This window comes from Phoca vitulina, unplaced genomic scaffold (assembly GCF_004348235.1).
Source record: "Phoca vitulina isolate PV1807 unplaced genomic scaffold, GSC_HSeal_1.0 scaffold82, whole genome shotgun sequence".
NCBI lineage: Eukaryota > Metazoa > Chordata > Mammalia > Carnivora > Phocidae > Phoca > Phoca vitulina.
The window spans coordinates 2,280,987-2,307,511 of record NW_022589785.1 but is presented as its reverse complement, the minus strand read 5'-3'; the positions used below and the strand labels follow the sequence as shown (position 1 = coordinate 2,307,511).

Below are 26,525 nucleotides of genomic sequence, written 5' to 3'. Positions count from 1 at the left end.
GCGAGTCAGGATCTGATTTTGCCTGGCTAAGCCTTGTGTGGACCGGGGCCGGGGACTTCTTAAACCGGAAGTTTCCAGACTTCCTGTAGAAAGCACCCTGATACCCATTCCTGATGTTTAGGAGACCGTTCCTGACCTTGGGGAAGCCCCAGTGGCACCGGATCCTGCCCGACAGGTGGTCTCGGGTTCAGGCCTGGCCCTCCAACTCTTCTAAGCTCTGTGACCTTATAGCGACTTCAGTGCTCTTAGTTTGGTTTCCTCATAACATTGAAAAAAAAGGGAAAAAAAAATAGTGCTTCCCCTCTTAGAAGTATTGTGAGAATGAATGGGACGATTGTAGCTAAACAGGACTAAACGGGGTGATTATAACGATGTGCTTAAGAGCCTGGGATTATAACGATGTGGTTAAGAGCACAGGGTCCGGAGCCAAACACGCTGGGTTCGAACTTCAGCAGCTCCCATTTCCTGGCTGTGTGACCTTGGGTCGGCTGCTTAACCTCTCTGTGCCTCCTTTTCCTCATCGGTGAAAGGGGACGATCATCCTTCCTACCTCACTGGGCTGGGAGGATTCAGGGAGTTCATACATCCAGGGGCAAGTACTCAGAAGACTGCCTCTCACCAAGGAAGCGCTGTGCCTGCCCAGCTTTTATTGACCACTTGCTGTATGCCGGATGTTTCACATGCGTGACCCTTGGATGTGCAGGATGGTGTTGCTGCTGTTGTTTGTCCCAGCAAGGGAGGCCGTGTGACTTGTCCTCTGCCATCCATGGTGCAAGCTGGAGGGGAGGCTGTGCATCAGGCGCTTAGCCCGGGGCCGGGCGCCAGGCTCTTGCTCAGTAGATGTTACAGTGTCCTAGGGCAGGGCTCCTGCTGCAAACACCTCCGGCCTCACTGGCCCACCCTCTCCTTGTGTGGCGTGGCCAGACCCCCCCCCCCCCCCCCCCCGGGCGGGGGGGGGCCCCCCCCCCCCCCCCCCCGCCAGTGGACCGTGGTGGGCCGGCCCCAGCCCGGCGCGGCCGGCCACGGCCAGCCACGGCCAGCCACGGCTTGCTGGCGGCCGGGTGGCAGCGCCGTGATATTTTTCTTCCTCCTGACAACTCTCCCTGTGCGCTGAAGGCACAGTTCCCTGATATGCATGAGTAATGGTCAGCCTTCTCATTGAAGGAATTCATGAGATGAGCCGGTCCCCCGCCTCTGAGCACTTTGCCAGGAGCCTGCGCCAGCCATAAACGATTTGAGAGCTGGCAATAAAATATTAAACCCCTGTGTCTGGCACCTCAGGTGGGGACTCGGGAACCTGGCAGGCTGAGGCTGAACAGCGAGAGTGCGGGTGAGCACGTTCGAGAGGGAGGAAACGTCCCTGCCACAGTGAGGGTGGGAGGGGCTCGCTGCCCGGGCCTGGGTTCGAATCCCAGCTCTGCTACTGGTGTGCTGTGTGACCTTGGGCTGGTGGTTCACCTCTCTGAGCCTCTGTTTCCTCACCTGTAACACGGGGGAGATCCCTTGGTCCCCTCTGGGATGGTTGCCATGGGGGTCGATGAGCCCTGTGCCCTGGGGGCAGTGAGCAGCAGGGTAGGGCTTTGGAATCAACTGGAAGGGAGTCCTTCTCTCTTCCCACATTGGCCCAATCACGGCGCCGTCCCCAGCCTCAGTGTCTTCTGCTACACCCTGGGGGAGAATAACACACCTCCCTCAGGAGCCTGGCCGTAGTCCTCACCTGGGGATGAGGTGAACCACCCCCCCCGCCCACCCTCACTGGCCGGACACTTGGCGATGTCTGGAGATGTTTCTGGTTGACACAGCTGCAGAGAGGGAAGTCACTCCTGGTGTTTAGTGGGCAGAGGCCAAGGCTGCTGGGAAATATCCCACAATACCCAGGCCCATCCCTGCCCCAGTCCTCCCCAACAAAGAATTCCCAAGCCCAGAAGGTCAAAAACACCGGTGGTGAGGAACCAGGGGGACAGAAGCCCCTGCCGGCCCAGAGTTTATATTCTAGGAGAGTGGACAGACCCACAGACAAGCAGCAAAACAATAAGAATGACACAGAGCAGGCAGGGCGGGCAACAGAGCCTTAGGAGAAGGGGGCCTGCACGGGAGTTTCTCGACTAGGCCACCGGGGATGCCTCTGCGGGGTGGTGACAGGTGAGCAAGAGACTTGAATGATGAGAAGGGACCAGCCAGTGGTGTGCTGCTAGCCCCAACAACCGGCTCTCTAGGGGAGGAGGAAAGATGCTTTCTGTTTTGTAGCGTTCGCCGATTCCCCTGGTGTAAATTCTCCCCACCATAGCCCGATTTCAGGCTTGCAGCCGGCTTGCACAATTCCTCAACGCTGAACAGTCTACACCCCGCCTGGAGCCAGCCGAGTCAAGGTCTGCAGGAATGGGCTTTCAGGTGGGGGCACAGCAAGTGCAGGGTCCCCGAGGCGGGATTGAGCTGGCATCTGCCAGGAGCAGGGAGGGGCTGGTGAGGAGGGAGAGATGGTCCAGGCAGGCAGGGGCTGGACCACTGAGGGCTTGTCATCATGATCAAGTCAGGAGCGTGGGTTTTATTCCAAGTGTGACGGGGAGCCGGGGAGGGTGTTGAGCACAGGAGGGATGGCATCTGAGGGCCCATAGCAGATGCGCAGTTAGCAGCGGTCGCCTCTGAGCCCAGTCTCTGAGAAGATGTTGGTTTCCCTTTTCTTTCTTCATGCCAGGCCCCTTCTGAGGAGGCAGAAACTCTTCCCCTAGTTTGGCAGCATCGGGGCCACGAGTGAGGGCAGGGTCGTACCCCCCTTCCCAGGAACAAGGCACTCAGAGCCCAAGGGGAGGGCTCAGCCTGCCGCAGGTGGGGGGCGTGGGGGATGTCCGTCCGCTCCCTGATCTGGGCAGGCCACGATTTATGTCCCGGCCCAGGGAGACTCTGTTTCCTTCTTTTCCCAGGCATTGTTCTCCACGCCTGACAGAGGTCACCGGGACAGGAAGGCAACAGGCCCTGCTGGGGCCAGCCCGAGGAGGTTCAGAGGGCTGAGCCTCTGGGTGACCCGGGCCTGGCGTCCACCTTCTGGGAGCTTTTCTTTTGCTTTCCTCCCTGACTGTCTGAGCTGCAGAGCAATTGTTACAGGCCACAGGCATCGAGTGCCGGTCATGCCAAGCCCCATGTTACAGATGAGAAAGCTGAGGCTCAGAGAGGCAAATCGACCTGCCCAGGGTCAGCTGGCTGGGAGTGGGGGCAGAGCACACATTCATGCCTGGGCCTGTCTGACTTGGGAGCCCCTGCTCAGGACCGCTAAGGAGCTAAGGACGAGACTGGAAGCGGATTTCTCACCAACAGATGCTCGAAATGAAAACCGACTCCTGGTCTCGCCCCCTTCTAGCAAATGTCAGCCACACCATTGGCTATTGAGATCTTTACCATCTGTGTTCCTCACCGGTGAAGGTGCAGTGGTCAGGGCCCCGGGCCTGGGGGCAGGGAGGTGACCTGGTGTGACTAGGCCATGCAACCTTGCTGAGCCTCAGTCTGCCTGTCTGTCAAATGGGTCCATTCTGGTCTCTTCTAAGACCCCCATAGGGAGGGAGCATCTCCCCGTGTAGCTGTCGCCTACTTTTTCTGTGCCCTGCACCAGGCCGGAAGCGTAGCTGTGAACCAAACAGATGCTATGCCTGTTGGGGGGCGGGGATTATGCAGGAGACATGGGTATAACGGACAGTTGCGTGAATGTTCCACAGGAAACTGGCCAGTGGAAGGAGAGAGGGTCTGGGGTGGGCCTGCTGGCCAGGAGGGCTGGGCGGCTCTGCTGTAGGAGTCGAGACCACAGTGAAGACAAAGTGGCAGCCATTTGCAGCACCTGGCACGGGCTTGGCAGCCAGAAGATGCCCCGGGATTGAATGACTGCAGGAAGGGGCTTTGCCAGAGGCAAGGGTCCATCCCTGCCTGGTCCCAGGGCTGGGGGCTGAGCGCCACCCCAACAGTCCTGAGACCTAGGAGGGCTGATGGGACTTTCCCTCCAAAGGGGCTGGGGTGAGGAGGGAAGGGAGGGGGCCCCCGGACATTAGCATTAGAATTCCTCATCCCCAGCCCACTGGCCCGCCTCCTGTCTCCATCCCCAACACCGGTCCTCACCAGCCCCTCCTTCCCATGGTCCTGCTTGCCTGAGCCCTAGTGGCCCAGGACACAGCCTCTGTCCCAGCCGAGGCTTGTTCCAGATGCCAGGGCCCCGCCTGACCCGACTGGGTCGTCAGAGGGTGCCCGGAGGGGCCATTGGAGCTGGTGTTTACGCTCCAGACCTCAGGGAGGAGGATGGCACGGGAAGACTGGGCCTGCACTCTTAATAGCGCCGCCTCCCCATGGACTGAGCCCTTCGCCGTCCTGCGCCTCCGTTTCCTCATCTGTTTTTTGGGTTAAACAGGGTCTTAGTGAGGATTACAGGAAATAATGAACTTACCCAGCATCCGGCTCATCACAGAGGTCACTAAACCCTGACATAAATACAGGTGCCTTCCCCCTCCCACCCTGCAGGAAGAAGGGGGGGAGTGGGGGCCACCTTACGGGGTCACTCAGTCCCCAGTTCGCAGTGAGAAATCGGCCTGCAGAGTTTGGGAGGGTGGTCTGAAGTGCTGTGGAGGGTAGAGACGGTGCCCACAGCGGTTGGCAGGAACTGCCCAGATGGTGTTTAGAACATAAGTCCGTGAGCACACGGATCTGAGGTAAAAATCGGGCATTTTTCAGGACCCCCTTAAGAGCTTTCAATACCCTGGTCCCGCATACCCACTTCTCAGACTCCCTATCAGCGTAGGGTTTAGAAAATCAGTCCCTTGCTAATGTTAGGAAACTTCTCTAAAAATCATGGCAAGGGTGCTAAGAAAGAACGTAGAGTATTTAGAACAGTGACGGGCTCTCCGCGGGCTGTTAAGCACAATGCCTGGCTGGCAGGAGGCCCCAGTTTCTGTTACCTGTTACTTTGTCATCGGCCTGGGCCACCGACTGGGGACAGCACAGATGCATACCCCGCGGGACTTTTCTTGTTGCTCGTGTTTCTCCCCAAATCCGTGGGGCGGTGAGCGAGCCCGTTTGCTGGAGATGTCTGCCTCGAACATTCATTTATGGTTTCAGCCAACGGAAGTGGGGCAGAGAAGAGGGTGGGCAGGAAGGTCAATCCTCTCTGCCCAGAGTGGGGTCCGTCCATGTCCCCCTTGCGTTTTAAAGACTCTTTGCATGCCAGTCCCTGGGGGACAGAAAAATAACCCCAGCTGTTGTTCCCCAGGTGTTCGCTCTGTCTCCCCCACCTCCCCTCTCCCCCCCTTCTCCCTTTCATTCCTGGAACAATGTTCCGGCCAGTTCCTTTGGGCTCCTCCACATTCCCTGCCAAAAACAAAAACCATTCTTAACCCCAGATGACCAGGCCTGCAGTCGTTTTGTCTGGTATGTGGCGTCCGCCTGGGGTGGGGGGGGGGGCACGCATGCTTCCAATTTATATTCCAGAATGCCAGCTTCAAGGGGAGCAGAAGCCGGAGGAGAGAAAAGGCCTCAAGGAGCAAGGAGTCCAGAATCGCCCAGATTTCGAGAGAGGAGAGAGAGGGTGAGGGAAGGGCCGGCTGGCTCAGGGGTCTGAGGCCAGCCCCCGGGGGGTGGGGGGGACGCGGGTGAGGGGATTGTGGGTCAGGCCAGGCCCTGGCCCTTCACACTGCCCCCCGCCACCGCTCCCCCCACTTGTTAGCCACGTTGTGGACCTCGGATTCTGCTCTGTATTCTATTTGGTTATGATTATTTTTTAATGAGGTCAGACTGAAAATCCATCTGTCTGGGCCTGCCTGCCTAGGTTTGAAGGCAATTAAACTGGAGACTAACCTCTTAATTAGGGTTTCCCTGTGTAAATCTCGTTTGATAAATTCCTTATCATCTTCGGCTTTAACTACAGCGAGGTCTCAAGAGGGGATTGCGCACCCCCCCCCCCCCGCCGGGACCTCTGAGTGAATCCCCCCCAAAGAGGCTGCCTGCTCGATCCGGGGCTCTGCCAGCCAGAACCTCCCCCAGGAAGGGCTGGGAGAGAGGCCCCTTTCAGGGTTAATTAATCAGAAAATTTAGTGGTGCCCGGTGATTCCGGAGAATTTGTCTGCCACCTTTTTATTCTCCTGTTCCCCCCTTCTGCCTCCCTTCTAGGTCTTTCTTTAAAAAAAAAAATTTTTTTTTTTTGAGAGGGGGTGAAGTGGACTCTACAAAAGGAAATCTGCAGCCCCCCTCTTTCCTTGCCACTCCCTTCCCCCCCACTTCTCCCCAACCTGTTTGTCTGTGTGGATGGTTAAATTTTCTTCCTTCCCTTTTTTAAATGCAAGTGCGGCTGGGAGTGGAAATGTCAGGGGTCAGGCTTCAGGCAGCAGGGAGCAGGGCCGGGCAGTCTCAGCTTCTGTCTTTGCCATTTGGGAGAAATCAGAGCTGAGCTTAACCCTTTGGAGCCCAGCCCCGGCCTGGGGGGCTTGGGTGCTTCCAGACTTTCTTCACTAGCGTCAGGGGACTGTGTCACCGGGACTCCATGTTCTAGGGTTTTAGGCGTGGGGGCGGGGCTGGTGGAGGGGGCGAGGGGTGGGCCAGGGACCATCCCAGCAGCAGCCCTTAGGAGAATGTCAGGTTGGATTTATGGTACTGAGCACCTGTGCTGTGTGCTGGGGACCGGGCTCCATTTGCCATCCATTTGGATGGGGCTGGTGGGCAGGCTTGGCCACATTCACTGCTTTAACCCTGTCAGCATCCCAGGAGATGCCCCCCTTTACAGATGGGGAAACCGAGGCCCGGGGGTGGGGGCGTGGTGATGTGCTGAGTCTCCCAGTTGGTAACAGGCAGGGATGGGGCTGGGGTCTGTATCCTGAACCCTTGATTCCAGAGTTCCCCGGGGTCCAGTAGGGGAGGACAGGCCTGTCTCGAGGACGGCATTTGGACTCCTTGAGAGCCCAGCATGAGTCAGCGCCTTCCCTGAGCCACCCATGGCATCCTTACAGCCCTGTGAAGCAGCTACTTCTGTGGACCCATTTTACAGATGACGTGAGTGAGGTGCGGAGGTGGGTGTGGCTAGCAGGAGCTAAAGCCCAGTCCGCACCCCCATCTTTCTGCCCACTGGGCCAAGCTGCCCCTCGGCATGGGGACACTACCAGTCCACGGAAACGGGAGAGATAGTACAGAGCTCACGCCTTGAGACCAAAGGTCTCCATCACCTGTGGGGTTTTCCAGGGGCGATGGGGGGGGATGCATGGTCTACAAACTGGGGCTCAATGCGCGGGTGGTTGGGGTGTTGTCAAGGTGATACGGGGTGTAGTTTGTCAGTGGCTTAGGTCAGCACCTGGCAGAGCTGCCCCCAGCACGTGGGGCCCATATGGTAATGGTCACAAATTTTATGCCTCAGTTTCCTCATTTGTGAAGAGGGGATGACAGCAGTGTCCACGTCAGGGGGTTCTGTGGGAACTGCCTTCGTTCGAGCACGTAAGGCCTTGTGATCAGATGGCTCACACCTGGCAAGCTTCAGTATAATTACCATGTTGTTATTTATTCCTAATCATGGCGGGGGAAATGTAGGTGGCCACAGGGTCCCAAAGAACAGCACCCCATGTTATGATGGTACCTGTGTGGATAGCCAGGAGTGTGAGGGCTCCCAGTGGGAGCCAGTGAGAGCTGGGAGCCAGGGGGACTGTGCCCGGGGCTGACCTTAGAACCTGGGCTGTGTGGCCCTGGGCAAGTCACCTCACCTCTCTGTGCTCTGGAGCTGGGAGGGAATGCCAGCGTCCTCTGTCAGCGGTGGCATGAGTCTAGACCTTGAATCTGCAGTGGGAGTAGAGGAGGATTTGCTTCACGGCTGCCCTTAACTGGTTGGTGGCTCTGGGATCCACTCTGCTGGCCAGGCCTCAGTTTCCCTGTCTGGAATGTGTAAATCGTGGTGAGGCTTAGAGGAAGCGCTATGCCCAGATGTGTTCTGTAGCCTCCAAGGAAGCTGTTCAGACATCAGAGATTATTATTAGAATGACAGAAAGTGGGATCGTTTCTCTGCCGAGTGGAGGGAAATCTGAGCACAGAGGGAAATCAAGCACAGCACTTGGAAGCTCCAGGTCTGCCCCAGGACCTTTGCTCGGCATCTGCCTCCCAGAGGGTGCCGTGGGGGGAGGGAGAGAGAAAAGGAGTCCTTTTGCTGTGTGGCCTTCAGTGAGTCCTGTTGCTACTGTGTGCCTCAGCTTTCTCATCTATAAAATGGGCACGGCAGAGTTCCCGCCTCATAGGGTGGACGTGAGGACTAAGTGAAGCGAGGTAGAGGTATTCAGGGTGCCAGCCTGGGCTCCCACAGATGCCATGCATTTGGTCACTGGTCACCGGTCACCGTGACAACGGCTCAGGCTGAGCTGAGCCTAGAAAGGTCTTCGGAGCTGCCTGAAGCGGAACTTGAATTCTCCCCTTGCCGGCCTGTGGCCTCCCTTCCTCCCTCCCTCTGAAACCGAAGCCCAGCATCTGCTTCCCCAGGAGCTGTTTAATATTCTGCTGGGGTAAAATGAACTCATTGGAGCCACCCGAAAACAGCTGAATGAACCCCCGGCGCCCGCGGCCTTTCAGAGCGGCTCCAGACCCCCCCCCCCAAGACCTCTGGGAGGCTGGCAACCACAGCAGCTGTGGGAGAGGGGCCCCCTTTTCTTCTTGGTGCCCCAGGGGAGCCTGAGCCCCCAAATGGGGCTCCTGGAGGGCCGGGTGGGGAGCTGGAGCATGGGGAGGGGCAGCCTGGGTTTCTCGGCCTGTTTGGGGCCTCGTTTGTACTTCTTGGCTCGGAGGTTCTGTGTGTGGGGCCTCCTTGGGGAGGCTGAGAAAGCCAGGCCTTCCCCAGATTCTTCTTCTGATCCTCCCCCGCCCCGGCTCAAACTGGGTCCAGTGGAGGCAGGAGGTCCCAGCCTGCAAAGCTGCACCGCTTGGTGCTGACGATCGATCGTCACGGTTGTACCCATTGAGCACTTGCTGAATGCCAAACACAGTGCTCAGCGTGTTGTCTGTGTTATCTTATGGACTCCCCAAAACCACTGTGCCAGTTTAGTCTCCTTATTCCCGTTTGACAGATGAGGACACTGAGGCCCGAGAGGTGAGCTGGCTTGTCCAAGATCATGCCGCTAGGAAGTGGCCAAGCAGGAGTCCATCCAGGGCCCGGCTTTCTCCTGGATGGTGCACAGATGCCTGCCCATGATCCTTTGGGACCCAGTGGCCTCTTCTGTGAACTGGCGGGGGTGGGGGGCGTGGTCTGACATGCCCACCTGCTGGGCTATCCTGAGGTTGCAGGACCGTCATGCCCATGGAGGATTTCCCATGCACATACAGTTGGTGCTCACTTACGTCGTCATCACCTGATTATTACTTTGCCCGTTTCCTGTTCGGGGCATATCTCAGGGCCCTCTCCCTTCTCCTGCCTGCCTGCCTGCTTGCCTGCCTCCTTTTTCACCCCAGCAACCTGGGAAAGCAAATGGTAACAAAGTGCTTCCAGGTAGAAGCTGAATTAATTTCATGTAATTGTCCTTGATAAAATTAAATACTACTTGCAATTAGTCTTGGGCAATTTCGCTACTGAAGCAGTGGGATAAAAACAGGCTGAGTTGGTGCCCACTGGGCCAGGCGCTGGGCCTGTTGGCGGCTAGGTGGGAGCTGCCCGTGGATGCCGCAGATGCCCCATGGCCGGGAGGAGCCTCAGCGAGTAGGCAGGTTGGCCTGACGCGCGTCTTGTCCCTCAGCCTTTCCGGAAGATCCCTGCAGTCGACCTCCGGAAATGGAATCTAGACGTTCGTAGCTTCTGCCTGGCGGTGGCACTTGGGACAAATCACTTCCCTTCCCCGAGCCTCGATTTTTCTCATTTGTAAAATGGGGGCATTTTTGCAAGTGATTGAGTGTGGAGGGGTCAGCAGACCTTTTCTGTAAAGGATCAGATGCTGCTAAATATTTTGGGCTGCGCTGGCCATTCGGTCTGCGTCATTTCTTCCTAACCTTTGCTCTTGTCGTGCGGAAGCAGCTATGGTGTGTAGCACAGAGGAATCGCCCAGTACATGGAACCAGTTACTCTTACTATTTCCTGGGCTCGAAATACCTTTTATGGTAGATTTAAGAGTCTCCCTTTTTACTGTTCACACAGTGTCTGTGCATTTTTTTGAGTTCTTTGACCGGAGGAGGACCTATTACCCCTGTTGCAGGGGACTAAGCCCAGAGAGGGAAAGTGCCTTGTCCAAGGTCACACAGCAGGGAGAAGGCAGAGGTGGGACCTAAGCACACACCTGGTTCTCCGCCTGGCCCAGGGCCCGCCTGGGAGGGCTCCAGATGCCAGTTGTCGGGATCAGATTGTGCTCACCCCCTAGTGAATGGGTGACCTTGGGCGGGCCCCCTTGGGTCTCTCCGTCTCCCCGTACCCATCATCTGGAAAGTGGAGATAATCCTACATCGCAGGTTGTCATGACAATAAAGGAGGGGCTGGGGTAAAGGGACCCATGGGGCCGGCCACGTAGCAGGGGATCAAGACAGAGGCCTCCCTGTTAGTCGTGTTGCTATTAGGATAGAGCAAGGCCATTCGTTGTCTGCGGGCACTGCATTTCCAGGCACTTTTTGAGGATGGTGAACTTCTGCTCTCCAGAGCTTTAGTGGGGAAGATGCTCTGGGGAGAGTAGGAGGAAGAAGATGGGAGCTTTCCTCCTGGCCTGGCCTGGATCTGCCACCTGACCTTGGGCAAGCCGCTTTATTGCCCTGGGCCTCAGTTTCTTTATCTCTGTGATTGCAGAGCTTCAGTGTCAGCTGCGAATCCGGATTGATTTCGTTCTGGCGGCCTTGAACATTGTGTTGAGAAAGACTCTGAGGCCGAGTCTGGGCTTCGTGGGAGCCGGTGCTGTGGGCGGTCATTGAGCAGTGCTCTGCTGTGGGCTCATGAGGAAATGCGTTTTGGTGGGAGTCCCTGGTGGTTGATAATCCTGGAGAAGATGACCCCCGTGGCTCCTTCCCAGCCCCCAGTTTACCTCCATCTCTGGAGCCTTCCATCTGAAAACTGATGGCGTTTGCCTTTTGTAAGCAAAGCAGTTGACTTGGCAGCTGCTGACACAGATGGGTACTTCCTGGATTATAATTCTAGACTGGTGCTGTCCGATAGAACTTTCTATGATGATGGAGATGTCCTAGGTCTGCACTGTCCAGTATATAATGACTACCGGCCGCGGATGGTTGTTGAACCCTTGTAATGCGGTTAGTTGTGAATGAAGAATTGATTTTTAAATTTAAAAAGCCACGTGTGACTGGGGGCTGCCATGCTGGACAGCCCAGTTCTAGCCTCACAGAGCTCCCGAGCTGCGTTATCGGGGCCTCCAAGATCACGGACTTGTTATACCCCAGGCCGGTCGTGAACTCTGGGTAGGTCATCAGGTGCAAGCCTGTTGCTTAGCAACAGACACTCAGTAGAGCCCTGCCCCCAGGCAGCCGGAAACCACCCCTGCAAGAGTTTTGCTTAGGTGGGTGAGCTGCGCGTACCTGAGAGTAAAGGCTTTTCCCTTTACTTGTCCCGCTCCCCTCCTGGGGGGCCTGATTCCCCAGGGCTCAGACCCTGCAAGGGGGTGAGGCCTGGCCTAGATCAGCTGCCCCCATCAGATGGCATGTATGCTAGCTTCCCCGAGAAACTGGCAGGTGCTTCCAGACGCAGAGTGAGTGCACCGGGAGGGAAGGCAGGGTGCCAGCCCTTTAGGAGAGAGGGGAATCTTTTTTTTTCTTTCTTTCCTTCTCTCCTCCTCTCTCCCTCTTCTTCTCTCTGTTTCTGGCATGCAGCTAAAGTAGAAGAGCCTTTGGAAACAGACTTGACCTCATCCTGCCTCGATTGCTTCCCAGCTGTGTGGTGTTGCATGAGTCACCCCACTGCTCTGAGCCTGTTTCTGCCTCCTTTAAAAAGGAGTAACAGCCCCTCCCAGTGTAGGTTGCTGGGAGGTCCTGATGCAATGATATACATGGACCTTTTAGAACAGTGTCTGGGATGTGGTCCCCTTCCCTGAAGAAGGAAAAACAGATGGTGTGAGAGTGTTGGAGGGTTATTTAACTGACTCCCATGCTTGGTGTCAACTTAAAACTCACCTCCCGGGTTGTCTGAGTGGGTTCGGGGGCTCAGGGCCGGTAGGCAGGAGGGGTGGGCTGGATGGGGGTGTTGGTTGGGAAAGGGGCCTTCCTGCATAGTCATTCTCAGGTGGGAGGAAATTTCTGGCATTTGTCAGCTGGTCCCCGCCTCCCCCAAGTTTTTCTTTCCATGAAAACGGCACCTGCATTTTGTGGCTTCCTCACACACCAGCAGGGTCTAAAATAAATTGGGAGAATTCTAGCGCCCAAACTTGGAAGGAAGGGTGTTGGCTGGATTGGGGTTGTGGAAGTAAGTGGATATCATTCCTCCATTGCTGGATAATAGTCTGTGAGGGGGTGTGGTCCCTTTCAGTAAATTTTGGGTAGGGGTCAGTGGGCAAGCCTCCGAATGAAGTCTTGTTTCACTGGTACCAGGAAGCCTTGAAGAGTTCCTATTCAGGTCTGTCTGGAGGTCCAGGTGATGTGGTTTGATCTTCCTTATTTTAGTGATTCTTTAGGGTCTGTTCCTGCTTGTAGGAATCGATAGAGTCAGCATAAACTGGTTGAGGGCCTACCGTGTGCCAGATGCCAGGGCCACAGTAGTGAATAGGAGAGTTGAGGCTCCGATTTCATGGAACTCATATCCTAGGGGCTGTGGTAGAGAGTAGGACAATTAGGAGAGGTCGGGGTTAGCACTGGGTGTAATAATACAGTGCACATTGGAGTCCACAGAGGGGCTTGGAAAGACCTACTTGAGGAAGGAGGAGACGGACAAGTTACTTAGGTGAAGGGCGAAGTGACAGTAGTGGTCCAGAAAGAGGGGAGCTCAAGCAGGAGTAGTGTTGCCACCACTTGGTGACAGCATACTGCAAACTCCATTGTCAAACCTTCTGAATGAGGAGAGGACTGAGTGCTGGCTTAGGCAAGCAGGCAAGAATTCTCTGATTTATTTACAGTTCTGCCCCTGACTTACTCCTCTCTGGTCTCAGTTTCCCCAATTTACAGTACTGGCCAGCCCAGTCTTCCTAGGGTCCAGTTCTGCCTTCCTCAAAAAACCAGAGGGACAAGAGGGTGTGACCTCTGCCATGGAAGGAGTGCAGTGGCCCCTGCCTTCCCAAGTCAACGCCAGAGACTCACTCTGGGCGTCATGGGCCCCAGTGGGGACACAGACGGCAGAGCCAAATCCCCACTCCCATCCTCGAGGTACAGCTTAGCCAACAGTTCCCGTAAATCCACAGTATAATTTGGGGTGGGCAATACCTACCTGGATGGCCTCTTTAGGTCACTGAGTCACAGGCCTGGCAGTAGGGACTCCTGCCAATTACAGAGGGGACGGCAGCCCAGAGAGGGTGAGTGATATCCCTGGAGGCACACAGCCAGCTTCTGGCACAACTGGGTCCTGGTTTCCTGCAGTGGGGGAGGGAGAGCACCACCTGGAGGGAAAGCAAATTGGGGGTTGTTTGTGGCAGAGACACCTCCCCTCAGAAGCCTAGGCTGGACCTTCCAGAACCCGTGGAAGATGGGAGCTGAGGATGGGTGGGCCAGCCACCAGGCAATCCAGGGGCTCTGTTCCCTGTTGTTTGGATGGGAGTGACCAACCGGCTCCTTCTAGGCCCAGACCAGCTTCCACTGTTCCACCTGTCTCTCTCCCGAGGTGGGGCAGATGCCGCGGGTGGTTAAGACCATGCAGGCTCTGGACTCCTGCGGACCTGTGTTCGAGTTCCAACTCTCCACTTTCTCGCGGTGTGACCTTGGCCCTGCTAGGACGGCTGAGGGCATAAATGAGATCAGCCAGTGAGGAGGCCCCGGGGCCTGCCCCAGGGCTGATGCTCTGCCCCCCAAGGGTCCACCTAGGCCTGCTTGTCCTGCCTGTCTCTATCCCCTTTGCCCATTGCTCTGTCCTTCCGCAAGTGGAGACCGAACTGTGACAGGGTGCTCAGAGGCCGTGCAGGAGTGAGCCCTGGCCTGATGGGGCTGACTTGTTCTGCCTCGGAGAGCCCACCTTTCTCTTTTTGTTGCATTGTAGACACATTTTGGAACGGTGTTTTTAAATAACAACCCCTATCCTCCCACCCCCTCAACCAACATTTTAATGTTTTATTGATTTTTTTAAGAGATTTTATTAATTTATTTGAAAGAGAGAGAATGAGCTGGGGGGAAGAGCAGAGGGAGAGGGAGAAGCAGTCTCCTCGCTGAGCAGGGAACCCAAGGCAGGGCTCGATCCCAGGACCCTGGGATCATGACCTGAGCCGAAGGCAGATGCTTAACCAACTGAGCCACCCAGGTGCCCCGTTTTATTGATTTTTAAATAGGAAGGCAGGGAGGTTTCCACTGTAGCCTGAGAAGGAAGACCAGGGACACAGTGAAGGGGAGGGACATTTCTGACTCCCTAAGGGTCACTGTGCAAGTCTTCACAGATCAGCAGTGTTGTTTACACATAAACATTTTCCTAGGGAACGCGTATTGGGCACCTACTGGGTGCCTGGTGGCTCCTTCCTACTTGTGTGAACTTAGACAAGTGACATCACCTCTCTGAGCCTTAGGTTCAGGGGTCAGCAAACTTTCACTGTCAAGGGCCTGATAGTAAATATTTTAGGCTTGTGGCTTCTACAGTCTCTGTCACAACTACTCAGCTCTGCCATTGTAGCATAAAACAGCCATAGACTAAATGTAAATGTACAGGCGTGACCATGTACCAATAAAACTTTATTGACAAAAACAGACGGTGGGTCGGATTTGACCTATGGGCTATAGGTTGCTGACCCTGGCAGGTCCTTCACCTGTGAAATGGGGCTGAGGGAATAGAAGCTGCCCTCCGGGATTACGGTGAGGAATTAGTTTAAAAGAATGAATGCATGACAGGTATTAACGCTATAATTATTGTCTGTTATTGTTAATATTATCATATTCATTCTCCTGGCAGCCCTGCCCAGTAGGTGTATGGTCTCATTTCACACATGGGGAACCTCAGATGTGGAGAGATAAGGAAGTTTCCCTCAACCCTTCTGCTCACTGTTGGATAACGCAGGATGCGTCTTTTTGTGCCTTGGTTTCCCCACCTATATCCTCAGCGAGGATCTGTTGATGGAAATGCACAGGGCCCGGTGTTCACATCCGTTGTGTGGAGGGGAGGTGGAGGCGTAGAGAGGCGGAGTCCCTTGCAAGGGCCATCGGCTGATGCATGGCCAGCCTGAGCTGGGTTTCTTGGGGACCCGGGTTATAGGCATCTGACTCAGAAGCTGCTGGGGAGGAATGGCCCGCCCAGTTAGATCAGAGCTCTCTCAGAGTACCATTCTCTTGGGGGTGGGATCACATCCCCCCACTTGTTTAGAGTTGTGGAACACAAAGGACCTTGTCCCCAATGGAATGTGTTTCTGAGTCAGGTTTGCCATGCCAAGGCTGGAATGGATGAGGTGCAAGCTTCTTATTCATGTTGACAGATTCCCGATGCCCCTCCCTTGCTCAGCAGTCTTCCTTGGCTCCCTTCTGCTCTCAGGAACAAAGCCAAACACTTCCTGGGGCCTCCAGGGGCCTCCGTGACTGACTTCATTTCAACTTTGCAGCCTCCTTTTCCTCGCTCTCCCCCAGGCCCCAAATCAGGGCCCCTGGGCCGGCCCCTGGTTCTTCCCAGTCACGGTAGAGGCTTGGAGCTCACCTCTTGCTTCTCTCGCTGCAAAGCTTTGTAGTCATCCTTAAGCACCCTGCTCCCCCTTGTATGTCCTCTCCTCTGCAAATTCTGCCCTGGATCCCCACCTGTCCCCTGGGTCTGCGACACAGGGCAGCCTTGTGCTGTGGCAGTGACGGCTCTGTTTTACACTTAAGTGTTTACTGAATATCTCTCAGCCAGGCTGAGAACTTGGGGGTGGGGGAGGGGCGGCAGGCAGGCTGGGGGCTCTGTGTTGGGATCCCCTCTCTGAGTCCCGCGTCCAACATACAGCTGGGAGCACCTGTTTGGTCGGGATGCTTTGGCTCATCGCCCTGCTGTTATTGCTGTCTTAAGGGCCCCCTCTTCTTTTTTTTTTTAAGAGAGGGAGAGAAAGGGAAAGAGAGAGTGGGGGTGGGAGGCGCCGAGGGAGAGGGAGAGAGAATCTTAAGCAGGCTTCACGCCCATCTCAGAGCTGGATGTGGGGCTCAATCTCACCACCCTGATGAGATCATGACCTGCGCTGAAGTCAAGAGTCGGCTGTTTAACTGACTGAGCCACCTAGGCGCCCCTCGAGGGCCCCCTCTTACAGCCTGGCCCCAGGAAGGCTCAGGTTTGGAGAAGAGAACAGGATATGGAGGGGCACCTGGGTACCAGGTCCCTGGGTACTAGCCCATTGCCCCTCTCTGCCAGGCAGGAATGACTGAAGACATTTTTCAGGTGAGGAAATGGAGACTCAGGGGGTCAGAGTAGCTGAAGGAGGGTCCCGCAGCCTGGTGGTGACAGGGTTAGGATTTGACCCCAAGAGTCTAGCTGCAAAGCACACGACTATCCCACGATGGACCCCCATGCAGAGCCCTTCCTCGGGGACGCAGAAACGCTATGGGAACTTGTCTGGGTGAACAGGCCACCTGCAGCCCCACCGAGCCCGTGTAGGAAGGTCACAAAGCTCCCGTAGACCCTCGGGGGGAGGGGAGCAGGACACATGTCCCCAAGAACCCCCACCCAAAGCATCAGCACTTTGAAAACTTACTTTGTAAAATTCTGAGTTGTTGCCAAATCGGGTCTTTTCCTTCAGTGGGCTGAAAGCAACGAGGTTCTACTTCAACAGAAACATGTGTCTATCTGTCCGTCTGTCTTATTTTATAAAATAATTGTTGAACGGCTGATCGCCCCCAGGCAGTGTGCCGGGAGCTCAGTGAGGTGTCTGCCCTGGTGCTAGGTTGCCCCCAGGAGAGAGGTGAGGATGCTGGGGCTCAGAGAGGGGCGGTGTGCTGTCCAGGGCCACCCAGCACTGGGTCCAATGCTGTGGGGGCATGAACTGTGAGCGAATAGGCGAGAAAATAGGGATAGAGGGGTGGGGGATGGGCTAGAATGGAGACAGGGGTGGAGGGGATCTCAGGTATAATAATCCTGCTAACAATGCTGAATAGCAGCTACTGTTTGTTGGCTCATCTTTGGTGCCTGGCAGGGGGCTGAGTGCTCTGCTCACAGTACCGCTGGGCCCTTCCCATGGTTCCGGAAGAATGATGCCACCCCCATCCCCACTTAGACTCCCAGGGCAGGTGCCTTGCTGCACCACTGTGGGCCCTGTCAGAAGGAAGGGGCAGGCTGAGGGGTCGGCCTGCGCCCCCCCACCCCCAACCTGTCACATCTCGGCAGTCCACAAGCCAGGAGTGGCCCGGGGGGTGCGCGGGGCTGCATCTGTCACAGGTCACTGGCCGTGTGGCCCGAGGCGCCAGGGGAAGGAGCCCAATCAGAGGCTCAGGGCCGGGTGAGGGGCCTGCAGTGTGCATCCTGTGGGCTCGGGCCCTCCTCCGCCACCCCGGCTCCTCCTTCAGGGCCCCGGGAAGGTCCCTGGCATCCAGCCCCGCCCCCATCCCCAGCGCTCGGCCGCCCGGTCCCCACGATGCCCTCGCTGCTTCGCCTCAGTGGAGCCCTGAGCCAGTTCTCAATCTAAATGACAGCTGCCTTCAGCCGAGTCAACTCCAATTAATTTCCGAAGGCTTCCAGGGCCCTGGCTGAGGCTCGCACCAGACTCGGCCTCGCGCGAGGCCCCTTCTTCACCCTCGTGGGGCCGGGGAGGGGGGGCCGCATGAGGTCCCTCCCGATCATTGGTGGGGGGCCCTTTCTGCCTCCCAGGAGCCCCTGTGCAAGCTTTGGATTGCCCCCATCAGATGGGGCTGATGGGGAAACTCTCAGGCAGGGTCCATGGAGAGAGAGCGCTGAATGGGGGGGCCTCATATTTTTGTCCTTGGCTTCTCTGTCACCACAGGGTCATTCTCATCCCATCTGTGAGCAGCAGGGCTATCAGGGCCCTTCCCCAAAAAGTGAGTGTTGATTTTGGGGAAAGACAGGGAAGTGTGGGGGCAGGGGGAGAGAAGAGAGAGATTGAGAAAGAACTGGGGGGGCGTTGTGAGAGAGCGAGAATGGGGCTAGGGGAGAGGGAGCACCCACCACTTTGGCTGGCACATTTTACTTTTTCACATAACTTTGATGAACCCACACACTTTGGCATCAGGCAGACTTGGGAGTGACCCCGGGTCCTCCACTGGTTAGCTGCATGACTGTGGGTCAGTGACGTCCCCTTTCTGAGCCTCAGTTTCTCCCCCCTGTGAAATGGGCTGGAGTGTCGGACCCTCTCTCCCCAGGTGTTGGGGTCATCCGATGAGATAGGCCGAGGCCCGGCCTGTAGGGAGCCCGAGATCAGTGCTCACTCTTATTAGCCCTGGAGCTGACAGGAGTACGGATGGGGTCACTTTTCCTTTTTCCTCTCCTCATTTGTCATAATGATACCCCTGCTAGAAGTTGTCCTCGAGGGAGGGCAGAGAAAGGGTGGGGATGCAGGCAGAGGGCTGGGCTGAGGAGGGGCTGGTCCCTTGACCTCAGTGAAATGCCTGGATGGAGTGTCACTCAGGCTGCCAGCCGCCCGCCCTCTGGGGTTGTGCTCCTGGGGCTTACTTAGGCTAAGGTATCTTAATGTCCCTTGCTTGCCGTAGGCTTCTGCCCCAGCTTCCTGCCTACATTGAATGTAAAATCTGATTTCCCTGAAGGAATGAAAAGAGTCAGGGAGGTTGTCTATCTACCCACCACCATTCATTTCAGAGAGGACCAAAGAGGCCCAGAGAGGGAGAGGGACTTGCCCAAGGTCACACAGCAAGCAGGTGAAGAGCTGGGATGAGAATGTGAATCATTCTTTCAAATATTGAACAAATCCTGGGGCACCTGGCTGGCTCAGTCGGTGGAGCATGTGACTCTTGATCTCAGGGTTGTAAGTTTGAGCTCCACGTTGGGCGTAGAGATGACTTAAAAATAAAATCTTTAAACAAAATAAGTAAAATATTTAACAAATCCTTTTTAGCTGCCTACTGTGTGCCAGGGACCAGAGAGACAGCTGGGATCCTCATGGCTGTGTCTACCCTCAGGGTCCCCAGGCCAGGCTCCTCTGAGGGGGGTTGGTCACAGGAGGGGTGGTTAGCCCCCCTACAGATGGGGGAATAGGCAAGTTGAGCTTGCCCAAGGTCATGGAGCTGGTGAGACCGGGGTGGGATTTGAATCCAGGCTTCTGAGCACACGGAGCTGGGGCTCCCCCGAAGCTGCCGAGCATGGGGGAGGAGTGGAGGGGGGGTTTGAGCGTGCCGTTTTCCTGCTTCGTTGGTGGCTCTGCAGACCCTCTGTGTGCAGCCCACCATCTGGCTTAGATTTGCTGTTCGCACCCTGAGCCCAAAGTAGGCGAGTCCCCTGGACGCTGTGTACCTCCCTGGAGGAGGGGACGTGGGCCAGGGACCCAATATGGACAGGCAGCTGAGGAGGGGTTCTGCTTTGAGGTTGTGGGGTCCTGCAGAAGGGTTCCAGTTGGGTGGTGGGCGTCAGTTCCACTGGGGTTGGGTCCCCCACATCCCCAGTGGTGGGTTCTTGGAGATGGGCCTTCGTGCTACCTTAAAAATCCTTGTGACTTTGCTTACCGCTGGGCAAGCTCTCTTTTCCTGTGACTTTTGTCTGCTGTGACAGCTGGTGGCCATTGCGTGAGCACCTGCCGTGCGCCAGGCGCCTTAGGACCTGGTGTAACTCGGCAAGGACCTTGGTGCTATCCTTGTCCCATTTCACGGGGAAGGAAGTTGAGGCTCAGAGAGGGACAGTGATTTGCCCAAGGTCAACCTGCTGGGGGAGCGCCAGGGACTGAGATGCAGTCATCTCAGTCCCTGGTCGTCTGACTCTGAAGCCCCCCCTCCCCATGATGTTTTTCATCCTTGGCAGCTTGTTGTCGAGGGGCCCTGAACTCAGGACCCCCCCACCCGCCACATCCCCGTAGCGGCTCGGACGTAACTGGTGCTTCATTGCCCTTATGCTGGCTGGGGGCAGGGATGTCATCTGTGAGCAGGGAGAGGGGTTACCCACCTCAGAGTAGGGGTGTCGGAAAAGCTTTGCCACAAGGCTGACAGCCAGGTAGATGGTGGGAGTCAGCAGGGGTGAGGAGGGGAGGGTGTTCTAGGCAGAAGACACGGCAGGAGCAGGGGTGTGGAGGCGGGAAGGATCAGGGCTTTATGGAGAGACTGTGTAGCTGGCTCACAGAGAGGTGAGGCTGGAGGCCCATGAGGAGAGCAGGCCGGGTTATGCGAAGCTGGGAACTTGACCTTGGGAGCACTGGGGAGCCATGGAAGGTTTAAGCAGGAGAGGGGGCTGCTCATGCTTTAGGAAAGTCACCTGACTCACAGGGGGAAATGGCTTGGGGGCCAGCGTGGTATCAGAAAGGAGACAGTGGGGCCTGCCCCGGGGTGGAGACAGTGGGGCAGGAGAGAAGAGCGATGTTCAATGCCCAGAGCTAGCCTGGGTGCAATGGCCCAGCCTTTCTTGGAGATGGAGACCAGGAGCTAGGAGAGCCATGGATATGTCTGCGGGCCTCCGGGCCTCCCGGGCGCTGATAGGACCCGACCCAACCCTGAGGCTCCCAGGCCTGCTTCTGCTTCCAGGCTCAATGGCAGCTGTCAGACTCCAGCGTCTCCCCCTGCCAGGTCCAAATAAAGGAAAAACCAAAATACATTTCCCTTTGTCGGAATCTAGAGAGGGTGAGTCGGGCGAGAGTCATTCGCTATTGTGTTCTGGGGCCCACACTGCTCCTTACATAAGCTTGGAGTTAAAAATACGCCCGGAATTCTAATTTGCCTGCTTTGCCTGGGATCGCACCCTGGTCCCCCTCCACCCCACCATGGGGGGCAGGGGGTGGGGCAGGCCCCCATGGAGAGGAAGAGACTATCCTGTGGCCGGGGTCCCCGACTGGCATGCGGCAGTATTAGCTCTGACTGCCTCCAAGGCCCTGGGCTCTTGAAGCCCAGTGAGCGTAATAACCCTAAGAGCAGCTCACCTTTTTGGGGGGCGCATCATGTGCTAAAGTCTGTGAACTTGGTTCCCATTTTGCAGTACGGGTTAACACCTTGCCCAGGTCACACCCTGCATGAGCAGCCAAGGAGCCCTTGATCTGGGCCCTAGTTGGAGGCCACCCTGACCCCCACAGCCCCCTCTCTCTGGCCTTCCCTATGGTGGGCAGTGGTGGGGGGTAGGTGGGAGGTGTGGACAGGAGGTGGACAGAAGTCCTGTTTCTGAAGGTTTAAAGACAGAGCCGTGTGGTCTTGCCAGTCCCACCAAGCCCTGCCTTGGGGGGGAGGGGGTGGCGACTGCCCCCACCAAGCTCATGACTCCTGACTCACCCAAATTGGAACCCAATCCTGGGGATACTGAGTGCAGAGCAAGGTGGTGACAAGGTCTGTTTTGCTGACTTCAAAAAAGAAAGAACACTCGGCCCCCTCCGTGGGTGGCATCTCCAAAAGTAAAATGAACCACGAGGTGTCCCCAGGTCAACAGACGCGTGTCTGTCCCCTTCTCCCTTCACCCCGCTCGGTCGTGGCTGGCAGAAGGGTGGCTGGGCCATGCCGGCCGGCCCCGTGGGTCCCCGCGCCTGCAGGCGGGTCAGCGAGCACGCGGGGCCGCACCCGGCGCCGTCGGGCGGGAGTCTGCTCTGGGCTGGGCAGCACGCTAAGCCTTTTACATGGATCATTTCATTTAATCCTCGTCGCTGCCTCCATGACGGCCAGTCCTATTATTTTCCCCGTTTTCTAGGGCTGAGGTTCTGGGAGCCGAAGTGATGTTCGCAAAAGCCCGGTGCTCCGCAAAGGGTAGGCGCTATCGTGGTTGAGCCCAGGAGGAGAAATGGCAGCCCGCTTGTTAGTCGTGCTTGGCCCCGGCTCGAGGTCCTCTCCTTCCCTTCATGGCACCCACCGTCCCTGTTGGGGATCGATCCGACGCGGGTCTCAGGGTCACCGCGGGGAAAGCAGGAGGCAGCCGGCACCTCCATGCCGTGGTACCAAGTCGGTGGCAGAAATGACCTCGTGGCTCGGGTGCTGTGCTGTGAAGGGAGGGGGTGCTGGGGAAGGGCCGGAGAGATCAGCTAGGACTTGTCTGTGCACGTGAAGGATGGGGAGGAAGAACCGGCCTTCCCCGCTCCAGGCCCTGCCCTTGCACATGGGGACTGAGGCGGTCTGTTCTGGCCTGGAGGGGACTGTCCTTTAAAAACTGTCCCCACAGCCCTTCCTTGCTGGGCGGGCGTGACATCAGGTCCCAGGAACCGGAAGGCCCTCACCTCGTCCACTGTGCTCTCTGCACAGAGTGAGGCCCATTTGGGGGGATAAGTTTTGAGTTGATGACCCCTTCCTCGAGGACTGATCCCCCCACATGCACAGTGTCATCTGCTCTTTCTCTTGTATGGTCCCCCCAAGCTGCTCGGAGATGGGCCTGCCAGGAATCACCATCCCCGAGTTGCAGATGGGGCCAGCTGCCCAGGGATGGGGGGTTCGAGATCCCACCTCAGCCCAGTGCGCGGGGAATCCCGGATTCAAAGGAGAGGGCTGGTCCAAGCTGCTGGCCTGGCCCTGGGTGACCCCTGGGCAGTTCCCTGCGCCCCCCAGGGCCTCAGTCTTCCCATCTGTCAAATAGGGATGAGGGCCACTCCACAGCCCACAGGCCCCAGCTGAGCCCCTCCTGTGTGTGGAGTGCTGTGGCACCACAGTCTGATGGGGGAGGCTGGTCGCTAACAAGTGGAAAATGTGACAGTCTGCATCGGTGTCCGTGGTGCACTGAGGAACTCCAGGGTCTCCCCCCAGTCCTGGGAGCTCGGCAAGGGGTGGTTTTATCTCTGGGTCCTGGGGTGGGGGGCCGGCATGCCTGCTACCGCCGAGGAGCAGGGACTGAGGGCTTCTCTCGAGCAGCGGCAGGCCCTGACTTGAGGCGGGCTTCTGTGGGACTGATTTATTCGTAGCCACTCAGCAGTGGCGGGGGGGGGGGGGGGGGGGGGGGGGGGGGGGGGGGGGGGGGGGGGGGGGGGGGGGGTTGTATGTGTGTGGAAGCTGCGGTCCTAGGGCATGTTGGGTCCCCCCACCTCCGGCTGGAATGAATCTGGCGGGAGGATGAGTTTGGTCATGCTTGGGTTGTCAAGAACTGAAGAATAATATTCTCTCTTAAAAATATTCCCTGTGGATACCAGACTCTCTTATTTGTCCCAGGCAGAGGCTGGGGAATCCTGCGCCCATGCTCTGTGATGTTGGGCAAGCCCCTCACCCTCTCTGAGCCCCAGGTGCCCCTTCTAAGGTGGGGAGAAGGGGCACCCAGCTGCTGGGCTTGCGGGGGGATGGAATGAGATAACACATGGATATGTTCAGCTGGCACACCCTCATTAAATCCTCCCCAAGTAAGAAAAGCAGCTGTGTGTAGGGTTGGCACACGGCATGCTTCGGAGTCGTCTATAACTTGGGAATACGGCATCTTGAAGACATGTGGCCATTTGGGTCAGTGTGGAAACAGCCCTCAGCAAACGCAGCTCCCAGAAGGGACCACAGGCCTCCTCCGTCTGCGCACAGAACTCGGGAAATGCCGACTTTCCTTCGCCTTCCTGGCGCTGCGGTCATAGAGCAAGGGAGCCAGCTGTCAGGAGCTTGGGCCTGGGTCTCGTCTTTCTTTAGCTGTGCAGACTTTGGCAAGGGGCCTCGGTTTCCTATCTGTAAAATGGGCACAAGCATTTGCTGAGTCAGCTCCTTGAGATAATGGGTGTAAAGTGAAGTAAGGAACCCTTTTCAGAAATCCTCCCCCCCCCCCCCCCCCCCCCCCCCCCCTTCTTCTCCCCCCCCCGCCCTCTCCCGCTCTCTCTCTCTCTCTCTCTCTCTCTCTCTCTCGGTGGCAGATGCTCCCCTCCCCCAATCCAGATCTCACAATGCTTGGAACAGGATTCCTTCTGGGGGGATTAGGGAGTAGGGCGTCACTGGGAGCCAGGCAAGACTGGGCTCAAGAGCAGAGGTGTGGGGGCTGAATCTGAGGCCCCTAGCTTCCTGGGGTACCTTCTCAGGTACCCCTGGGCTGAATTCTGAGGCCCTGGGTAGCACCACCGCTGCTAACCAGCTTTGAAACCTGGAGCTCAGGGCCTCAGCTTTCCCTTCTGTGAAACGGGAGCATAGACTCCAGTCTCATGGGCAGGAATGTGCCCACCTGGCCAGTCCCAAGGAGGGGATGAGGCTTGGGGACCTCTAGATGGCTGCAAGGACCCCTCACCTCCTGACCTCCCCAGAGACTATGCTAGCAGCCCTGTCGGGGGATTTCTCTGTCTGCCAGGCCGTTACAAGGCCTGAGGGAGAGGACGTTCCCCTCACTTCAGCAATGAGGAACTAAGGCTCGGAGAGAGGGAGGGTGGCAGACCCCTTGCCACACAGTGGTGGGGCTGGGATTGGGATTCAAGCCCCATGGCATCTGTGACTCCAAATGACTACCATGATGCTCTCTCCTGGCTTCACTGTCAGCTCCCAGAGGAGGATGAAGATGGCGTCTGCCTTATTTCTGGCCGGATCTGAAGGCTAGAGCCATGCCTGGCACATAGTAGGGACTCAGTAAGGTCTTATTAATTGGATGAATGAGGGAAGGAGCAAGGGAGAGAATCTCCACCCCCACCCCCCACCCCGCCCCGGCCCCAGCTGCTCCTGGCATGCAGGTCCTAAGCTGGGTGTCTCTGGGGCTCCAGGGTGGGAGCCCGGTTAGTCATGGCCTGGCCCATCCTCTGGGAGGATTTTCTCTGCAGGCTGTGGCTCAGCTCCCAGGGGAGGCCTCCCCCGTAATCCCAGAGGGCGGGATGGGCGGGGTAGCTCCTGCCTGGCACAGGGCCCTGCTGATGAGGGCGGGCCAGTCATGGAGTTCAGTATCTGGGTGTGCTCCCTCAGCTGGAGCTGGGCCCCCACCCCCCAATTCCAGCTTTTCTCACTTCTTTGGAGTCAGAAATTTACCCATGTTCAAGCCCAACTCTGCCCCTTCTTGGCTGTGTGACCTTGGGCAGGTTGCCTCTCCTCTCTGAGTCAAGCTTCAGTCTCATCTCACTGAATGATAAGAATACTTATGGATATATAGTAGGTCTGAGAACAGAACCATTGGTCACTTGGCAGCAGTAAACTAGCAGCCCCCCGAAATGACTGTTCTGTTCCTTCCCTGCCTCAGAACTCCCAGCTCTTCCTCTCTTTGAGTGTAATTCATACGAAGGTGTGAGTGGTTGTCAGACTTTCTTTCCCTGCAAGTCTGTCTAACTCAGGCATCACTGTGATCTGTGGTGTTTCTGGGCCTGTGTGACTGTGTGAGAAGGAAATGGAAGGGATTTTCATCGAGGGTGCAGGGGAGGAATAGACTCCTCACCCCCATCACTGTAAGTCCCTTCATAAAGCAGCTGGGGATGGACAAAGGGCACTGGTCTGGTTGGGGAGTCTGGACTTTTCATCATTACTGGTCTGAGCAGTGTGGTACTGTTTCAGGAAGTCCCCAGCACACAGTAGGCCTCTAGCAAATGTCCAGAGGATGACAAGAGAAAGGGCTGTGTTCTAGACCCAGACAATCCTCCCCTCTACCTTTAACTGCTTCTGGCAAACTCCTACATATGCCTCAAAGCCCAATTTAGATGCCCCTCCTCCAGGAAGCCTTCCCAACTTATTTCATGTCCAGTCAATCTTTTGGGAACTCTAGTCCATCAGAGATGGGCCAACCCTGCCCAATTCTCCCATTTCCTGAGTGGGGAGAATCTGACATCGAGTCTTACCCTTGGCTGAGGTCTCACAGCCACATCAGAGTAGCAGCAGGGGCATTTGAACCAAACATCTCTAGATCTGCTCACATCGTCTTCGGCCATGAAAACAGGGAGTGGACGGTGCCTCTCTTTCCTTACCTCTCTCACCCCGCCCCCTTAGGGCCTCCCGCAGAGCTGAACCTGCCACTAACATTTCTTCCTTTTTTTCTCCGCAGCCCACGACCTCCCTGCAAATAAGGCCTCAGCAACCCAGCCGGGGAGCCACTTGCAGTGCCTGTCCGTCCACTGCACAGATGACGTGGGCGATGCCAAGGCCCGAGCCTCCGTACCCACCTGGCGGTCCCTGCACTCCGACATTTCCAACAGATTCGGGACATTCGTGGCCGCCCTAACTTGAATTGACAAGAAATGCCCCTCCCCCATCAGGCCCTTCTCTCTCCCCCACCCCCCCACCCCGTGCCCCCAAACCCCCCCCCCCCCCCCCCCCCTTAATTTGAAAGGGCCACTATTGCTGAGTGGATGATTTTTTTTCTAGGTTGGTACCTGCTTAGTGGCATATGGACCGGAAAGGGTTAATTTAAAGGGGAAGAAAAAAAAAAACCTCAAAAAATTTTTTTAAAAAAGAAAACTCGTCTGCCACAGTATGTTACCAGTGTTAACCCTTCTGCAGTTAGCAAACTTTTGCTTCAGCCTTTTTTCCTGCTAGAGAATTCCCGTTTTTCTGTA

The 26,525-nt window shown here is 56.7% G+C and overlaps 1 protein-coding gene across 1 annotated transcript in view; it reads left to right on the top strand.

The window, feature by feature from the left end:
• The window catches only part of MN1 (MN1 proto-oncogene, transcriptional regulator), a 44,556-nt gene extending 18,344 nt beyond the window's left edge, over nt 1–26,212 (top strand). Inside the window, exon 2 of the mRNA XM_032395073.1 lies at nt 26,015–26,212. Coding sequence (XP_032250964.1) covers nt 26,015–26,196 — 182 coding nt within the window. The 3' untranslated portion in view covers nt 26,197–26,212. The remainder of the gene's footprint in view (nt 1–26,014) is intronic.
• The last annotated feature ends 313 nt before the right edge of the window (nt 26,213–26,525 follow it).